This window comes from Polypterus senegalus, chromosome 3 (genome assembly GCF_016835505.1).
Source record: "Polypterus senegalus isolate Bchr_013 chromosome 3, ASM1683550v1, whole genome shotgun sequence".
Lineage (NCBI taxonomy): Eukaryota > Metazoa > Chordata > Cladistia > Polypteriformes > Polypteridae > Polypterus > Polypterus senegalus.
In genome coordinates, this window is record NC_053156.1 from 273,224,273 (window position 1) to 273,232,869 (window position 8,597).

The window sequence follows — 8,597 nt, forward strand, 5'->3', positions numbered from 1 at the left end:
GGTTCAAGAGACTCTCAGGATGCAACCTGGGAGTATGGAGCCTACTCACACTGTCACAGTTGGTCAGACATTCAAGTCAGAATTTTGTTGTGCTCTGAACACATGGCGGTACTACAGTGACTATTACTACTTACACATGTGTGTTTAGATTCAGGCCGTGACACAAAGTCACTGTGGTTTAACATCCTGCTCATGCCCACCATGTGCATTTACTTTTGTTTGAGTATTATTCCTTACTTGTGTGTGATCTGTACTGCCGGCTAATTTTTGTGCAAATTTGATAACTGCTTCTGCCTTTTAGCTCATCAGTCGATGGGAATATATTTAAAACTAGAAGCAGCATTCAGTGTTGCTCACGTATGTTATTTTGTCTGTTAGTCTGTCTTTAGTCTATGCTGATGTTTCACTTGCTCTGAGCAACCTGGTGGAAATGTCATTCAAACTGTGAATAAAGAAAAAAAAACATATTGGTACCCCCAGGGTCAAATTTTTCACCTGGAACATAGTCTGTGGTCTTCCCCTGATCAGATGAGAAGAGACTGGTCCGACCGTGTGGATTTGTACGCCGGAAACAGACATATTCAGTATATATACACTCACACAGATTTTAAGCTTTATATATTAGATTTGACCAAATTTACATCAGGCAGAAAGTATCCAGTATTTCCAATGTATGAGTTTTCCTCTGCATCCATTGAGTGCCATTCCATTTGATGTGTTTTCATGTGGGGGCAGTCAAAGCTACTACTGAAGCCTCTAATCTCCAGAAGGTTGATCTCCTCAGAGCTGCACAATCTGGCAGCTCTTCGGCTCAGGAACTGAGATTTGAGACGTTTGATATGTCATTGAACAAGGCAAGTGTCCTAATGGGTGGGCCTGCATTTCTGTGCCCCAGAATGACCCTTGTATTTAGATCCACATTGCTCTGATTCCTTACCTGGTGAACTTTTGTGAACACTTTACACATTTTCCACCACGTTCATTGCCTCCCGTATCCTGTGCACGTTTGATTGATGTTTTTGAAATGGACCTATCCGAGTGGGTATGCCTGATTGTTCCATGTCATTTCCTGTTGCTCCATATACAGTTAGTTCCTTATTTGTGCTTAATGCTGCTAAAGTGGAGTCTATCTCCTTGGGACCATGAAAGCTGATTCATCAAATTTAAGGATAAATGGAGTCAAATTAGACTGTTACCTGTCACATTAAAATGATCTGCTATCTCTAGTCTTAGTTTATGCGTTCAGCTGCAAAATATTGACTTTAAGCACAAGGTGCCTACTTCATCATAAGGATTATGAAATCAACACTGCATACTATAGGGTGATCCAGATCTAATTATTTAATTTTCATTACGCTATAACTTATTAAGTTTATTACATAGAAAATCACCCGAAACATTACGCACCATCGAGAATTGTGCGAACTGACGACATGAAGAATCGTCTTTGTGCCGAACAGGAATCGTCGCCGTATAAATCAAAGTCATCCAGACGATCTGGATCTGCATAATTAGATTTGGACCACCCTGTATAACACAATACACTATTCCCACTGTGAAGGATGGTGGTGGCAGCAGGTTGGGCATGCTTCTCTGCAGCAGGTCCTGGAAGACTTGTAAGGGTAGACGGTAAAGTGAATCCAACAATATACGTACAGGGAAGTCCTGCATGAGGACGTGTATGGAGTCTGCAAGAAAAATGCACCTTGAGATAATATTGTTTTCAAGCGAGACAACAACCCCAAATCATAAAGCCATAGCTGCAAAAAAATGAATTAAAATGTTAATGTCCTGAAGTGTACCAGTCAGAGTCCAGATTTCATTCCAACATATAATTTGTGGATGGACTTTTAAGAGGCTGTTCACTCACAATACCCATCTAACCTGACAGAGCTTGAGCAGTTTTGCAAAGAGGATTAGGGAGAAATCGCAGTGTCCAGATGTGCAAAGCTGATAAGAGTCCTGTACACACCGACTCAAGGCTGTCATGGCTGTCAGTCCTGCAATAAGTAAAAAGTCACTTGAAAGGGGTGAATACTTAACTGTTGACTGTAGACCATTGTGAAGAGATCTGTTTTTCACTTTGATATGAAGGGATCTTTTTCTGTTGATCAGCATCAAAAAAGCCAAATTAAATCCTCTATGATTCAATGTTGAAAGTGAAAGAGAACATTCAAGTGGGTGAATACTTTTTACAGGCACTTTAAGTGTCTAAGGCACAGGACTATAAACCACGAGGCTGCTGGTCAGTTCCTGCCACTGCCTTAATGTGTGACCCCGTGCGAGTCATTGAACCTTTCTGGGCTCTAACTGATTTATGTCACCTTGGTTGTGGTCATTAGTCAAATATTTAATCACAGCTTCTGAAGTAAGCAAGCACTGAGATTTTGTCTCCTTCTCCATTAGTTTTATTGCACTTTATAGAAAAACTTCTATAAACGCCATTGCCAAGTACTTGTTTATTTTGTTCTCTCTGCCAGTTTTCTGTCACAAAGTTGAAGAGCTGGTATTCGTTGAATGAGGCAAAACCCTGAACTTGGTCATTTTCAGCTTGGCCTTCACCTTAGGATTAGTAACAATGACTACCACAGGGCATACAGATGTATAAAGGATGGCAAAAAAGCCCCGGATGTCTGAAATAAGAGGTGCCACCCTAAGGATGGTCAATGAGTATAGCCAGATTGCATTGTCTCCCTCAAAGAAGACAGTGTAGAGGATAACCAAAGTGACCACTGCACGGGAAGCCTTGGTCTCTGCTCTGGATCCCGAGTTTCCATGGTCTGAACTTCGGAGGTTCTTCACTTTTTTACCATGCCGATATAGCAGCACAAGGATGTAGCAGCTCATGACAGTCATCATTACTATGAAGGAAAAATCCCTGAAAAAGAGGGACAACCCTATGGAAATATAAACAGTAAAATTTGGAAATGTGAGATAGCAGTATTCATAAATAAATGTGTAAGGGGGTATGGTGTTGTTGATAAGTATCGCATAGGTAAACAGAATTGGATGAACACTACATATGAAGGAAATGGCATAGAGGCTTGCAATGATGATGTGCAGGTTCTTTGGGATTTTGTGTTTTAGGGAGTCAAGTATGGAGGTGGCAGGGGCAACAAGCACGGCTTGGTAGGTGCTTAAGAGGCAGGTAAACTTTATGGACAGGGTTCTTGATGTGCGGTAGAAGAAAAACAAGAGTTTGCAGCCAACATCATCAAATAAGTTCTCGCAGCCAAATGCTGTCAGCATCTGAGGGACACTGCGAGTTAAAGCTGAGGTCAGGTTGGCAATGGCCAGGTGGCACAGTATGACATCAGCAGGAGTGAGCTTAGCTTCAGTCAGACGAGTGTGAAGGAAGGCACAGCAGATGAACAGATTGGATGGGATGTTGATGACCGTTAGCATAAGATAACCGGAAGCTTTCAGAATAGCTCTGGTGTCCATGAAGTTAGCCTGAAAAAGAGTAGATAGTTACCTATATGAACAGTATCTCAAGTAATATGGCTGCACTGTACAAAATATCAGTAAGATTTTTAATCTTCCATTGTACATTAGCCACGCACATTCTCCAATGTACTTTGAATTGTTTCCTTGAATACTTTTCTATATACAGATTCATTTGGATTCTACCATGATCCTCCACTCAACTAAACTGTTCCATACCTCAGTATCATAGAGGACACCCTAGAGTAGGGGTATTCAATTACAATTTCATTTCGGCAAGATTTTCAAAACAAGAAATTTAACTGGACCAGACATTTTCAGCAACCAGTAAGCAGTAGGTAATGACAAATTTTAAATCAACACAAATGAATGTATTAAAAACAAGTAATGTTTATTTATTGTTTCCCTTTTACATTTGGTCACATCTGACACAGTCATATCAGAAAGTGTATAAAAAACACACAAAAAAAAGCTATAACTAAACAGAATCTGAAGTCATCAGTTTTGTTCCACTTTTTGAAATAAAAAATGAATATTTTGTTCAGGGCAGCACAATGGCACAGTGGTAGCTCTGCTGCCTTGCATTAAGGAGACCTGGGTTCACTTTCACCTGTGTGGTGTTTGCATGTTCTCCCCATGTCTGCGTGGGTTTGCTCCGGTTTCCTCCCACAGTCCCAAGACATTGGCGAGCCTAACTTGTCCCTAGTGTGTGCTTGGTGTGTCTGTGTGCATGCCCCGCAGTGGACTGGCACCCCGCCTAGGGTTTGTTCCTGCCTTGCGCCCTGTGCTTGTTGGGACTGGCTCCAGAAGACCTCTGTGTTAGGATATAGCGGGTTATAGAATGACTGACTGACTGACATTTTGTTCATATCTGACCCAGACACATCTGACATCTGTACACATCTGTATAAAATCAAAAAAGTGCACAGTATTAGCAATGGCGTTTGTTTCCTTTCGTAATATGAGATCCTTGCCCAATTTAAAAGGTGGTCATGACGGTGTGGTGTTATGGGTCCACAGCTCTCTCAGCAAAGGCCAGTTTTTTTAAATAAATAATCACCACGCTCGCGGCTTACCGGGAGGGTGGGGGTAGGGGACGTAGGAGAGAGAGAGCTGGTGCGGGTGTGCGAGTGAGAGCAGGATTGAATGCAGCTGGACTGTGGGCCCTAGTGAGATGTTTATCTAACACCTAGGGCAGTTGATTGTAGTCACATCCGCTGAGCATTTGGAGAAGAGCGGGAGTGACTAGTAAGGGAGGTGACTCGCCGTGGAAGACAGGGAGAGTCGGGAGACTTGAGCAGGAACTAGACTTCAGAATACTTTAACAATGGCCAAGAGCCACTTCAGGAGCTGTACTTCTGCCAGGATTCACGACTATGGCACCCCATGCCCAGATAGTTACATTTGAAAGGGCCCAACAAACACATTTAACAGAAGCCAAGTGCTAGTCTGAAACCCTTCCTTTGCTGAGCCTCATACAGTATATGTTAGTCTGTACTCAAATAGCTACCCTACAAGAACTTAACTTGAACGTGCACCGCTCTTTACATTGACACTTACTGGTAAATGCCAGTAAACAATAAGACAACTTCAGTGAGGTAAATCCCAAAGTTTATTTCAATTATTACTAATGCTTATTTGCAGAAATAACTATTATAAATGTTAGAGATTAAAAACATTCAAACTGAATTATTCAAATCAGGGTCATGTAGCAGCTTCGCATCAGGTTTATAAGTTTAATTGTTGAGGTCTTTGTCTTCTTACGCCAGGAGTGATGCTTACGAGTATCTGACAGAGTTGTCTTCTGTTTCTGGAAGTAGTGCTGTATCTGTAAATGCTTTTCAAATCGTTACTTTTATAGGGAGCCTTTGATGGCTCTTTCATGAATTTGCATCAGTTAAAATCGGACAGCTTATAAATTCTCATAGTGTGGTCAGTTTACAGTGAGGTTACTTTTCATTAACTGTGAGAAACACGGTGACATGCAAAGTCCCAAAGTGACATCCATCTATCCATTATCCAACCCGCTATATCCTAACTACAGGGTCACGGGGGTCTGCTGGTGCCAATCCCAGCCAACACAGGGTGCAAGGCAGGAAACAAACCCCGGGCAGGGTGCCAGCCCACCGCAGCCCCTGTTTCGTTTCTTCTTAAAAGCATATACACACTGATTAGTATACATAGATAAAATAATGACACTCTTATTTTTTGCTTTTACATTTGTCTTTCCAGAATTCTTTCATATATCTACAAATATTTCAAGCTCTTATCCTATCTTCTGAAAAAACATCCTATGAGTCATGTACCTGCATATGTCAAGCACCTGCCTGCTAGGTTCCTACTAAAAGTAATGCTATCTTTAGTCACATAGTTTATTCACTTGAATCTAAATAATCCTAAAATAAATGATGCAAATAAATATTACACGTTGTATTTAGCTAATGTTAAATTTATATCCTTTAGATTCATTTTGCGGGCACCTTTACAATTGTGAAATGTAAAAATCGCTAAAGAAGTTTTTGGGAATGTGAAGTGTTTTTGTGCGTGTGTGTAAGGACTACTGCTCCCTACTGCCTCACTGACACTTTTGTGTCACCCTGTATAGTGGATGTAATCTGTCACAAACCAGTCAAATCAATTCTGTTTATGCCTGTTGTTCATATCACATCAGAGGAGCTCAGTGCATTTTTAAAAACATGTTGCATACTGTCCACGCAAAGCCACGGCGAACTGCACAAACATGCTCACTAGAGTGTTTTCTCCACAATAAAAATCACTACATGAGAGGCCTGAGTTATACTCATCAATGATGCTAATACAGTTGAGAACTGCACAGAATTAATCTTATTTGCTAAATCTTATTTTTCTTTGCTGCTATGAACTGTCATTTTACAATCCCTCCCTTTCAAAGATCCAAGAGTACACTGGGAAAAAGATCTCTCAATTAATATATCAGAAATGGAGTGGAAAGTAGCAATGCAGAGAATTCACTCGAGCTCTATATGCGCAAAGCATACAATTATACAACTTAAAATTATATATCGAGCACATCTGTCTCGACTAAAACTCTCCAAAATGTTTCCAGCGCATGATCCAACCTGCGAACGTTGCAACCAAGCCCCAGCCTCACTAGGTCACATGTTCTGGGCCTGCTCCAAATTAACATTATTCTGGACAAACATTTTTAATTACCTCTCAGACAGTCTTGGACTCACAATCCCTCCTAACCCATTAACAGCTGTGTTTGGGGTTCTTCCAGAGGGGCTTAAAGTGGAGAAAGACAAACAAATTGTGATTGCATTTACTACACTGTTGGCACGCAGACTTATTCTGATAAACTGGAAGAACCCAAACTCTCCTCTTTTAAGTCAGTGGGAAACCGATGTGTTATACTATTTAAAATTGGAAAAAATCAAATACTCAGTTAGAGGATCTGTGCAGACTTTTTTCAAAACATGGCAGGATCTAATCAGTAATATTTGTTGATTTAGGTATTTTTAAAAGCCTTAAATTTTACACCGTTTGGCTTGCTCTCTCTCTCAAGGGTGGGGATTGATCTGTTCTTAGCATAATTCTTTTTTTGTAAAAACTTGATTGCTATGTATTGATTGTAATAAAATTAATAAATAAATAAAAAAAAAAAAAAAATAAGTTAAGCTTGTCACTTAAAGGAGGAAAACCGCCTGCTGAGAACTGGCACATGTGCTGGAGTTGCTGCTTTTGGCATTAGATGTGTAGGTTACTTTTGTGGGCTGCAGGTAACAGAGCCGGCCAGAGGCAGGAAACCTAATTTTTATGAGCCTCAGATAAGAGGTGAGTGTACCATCTCAGGAAACAGAAAGGTGGCGGAGCCACAGAAATAAGGTAAAATTGCTTTTGTGAACAGGAACCTGCCTATAAATACTGTAACTATATGAAGCTGATCAGTTTTCCACTACCTTAATGATTGACATACACGTGCAGTGTAGAAGAGGCTAAGATGCTAAAAAGTAATGCGAAAATAGAACAGCCTAAAAACTGAATATCTGCCACCACCCTATTGTATGGTATTTATGGCCACATCTTGATTTTCTTCTGCATTTAAGATTATTTAATATTAATCATTTTGAAAATTATAATATTAAGCTGAGTGAAGTTCTTCTCTGGTTTGTATTTCTATTTACTCTGCTGCAGTTGACTAAGTGTTTGCGTTAAGTAGGTGGATGAGGAGAATGCTCCTGTAGAATGAATACAGTAGCACGATAGAGAACAAAATGTGGGTGTATATACAGATAGAGTAACATGATATAAAATTAAATGTGGACTGGAAACCTCCAAGGGCTCTTAAACGTCAGACAGAAAATGTAATTGGACATTTTACTGAGGATCCACATTAAAAAGACCCTACACAGGTAAGAGAAGGTATATGTTTTCAGTAGAAGTGTCCCCCAAAGCCTTTCTGTGTCATGACTGCTTCAGTAAAAAGTCTCCAATACCAATCACCCATATTGACATCATAATTTTTAAACTGGGGATCATGCTACCAGAACACAACTGGCAGCTCGACAAAATAAATGTTAACACATGGCAGGTAGTGAGTCCAGTGATTTATTTAAAAGCTAAATGACATGCATATGCCTGTGGAATTAATACATGTAAATATTTCTAGACAGAGCTAAACATCTTTCTTCTTTTGACAACAGCAGGAAGAGAAATGAAATTTGTTTTGTGATTTGTGTGTGGGTAGTGCTGCCACCTCGCAGTTAGGAGACCCGGGTTCGCTTCCCGGGTCCTCCCTGCGTGGAGTTTGCATGTGGGTTTCCTCCCACAGTCCAAAGACATGCAGGTTAGGTGCATTGGCGATCCTAAATTGTCCTTGGTATGTGCCCTGTGGTGGTCTGGCACCCTGCTCAGGGTTGTTTCCTGCCTTGTGCCCTGGGATTGGCTCCAGCAGACCCCCATGACCCTGTAGTTAGGATATAGCTATGTGTGTGAAGCTTTTGCACAAATCATTTTATTCATCACTGTAGCTCCTGTTTTAAGAGTTGTTTCTCGTGTGTTATAAATTCTATTAACACCAAACAAATCATCTATTACTGTAAGACCTTCTCCTTTACTAGTAACTCACTAATAGATGCAGTAGAATTGGCCCCTAATGTTAAGGTGTTTCCACG

The 8,597-nt window shown here is 40.6% G+C and overlaps 1 protein-coding gene across 1 annotated transcript; it reads right to left on the bottom strand.

The window, feature by feature from the left end:
* Positions 1 to 2,487: 2,487 nt before the first annotated feature.
* Positions 2,488 to 3,444, bottom strand: LOC120526682 (olfactory receptor class A-like protein 1). Its single transcript, XM_039749839.1, has one exon. It carries the CDS (start codon positions 3,442 to 3,444, stop codon positions 2,488 to 2,490), a length of 957 nt encoding a protein of 318 aa, XP_039605773.1.
* Between the last annotated feature and the right edge of the window lie 5,153 nt (positions 3,445 to 8,597).

What these genes read in the sequence shown, in the direction of transcription:
- LOC120526682 (XM_039749839.1), bottom strand. Translation starts at nt 3,444, where the DNA reads ATGGACACCAGAGCTATTCTGAAAGCTTCCGGTTATCTTATGCTAACG.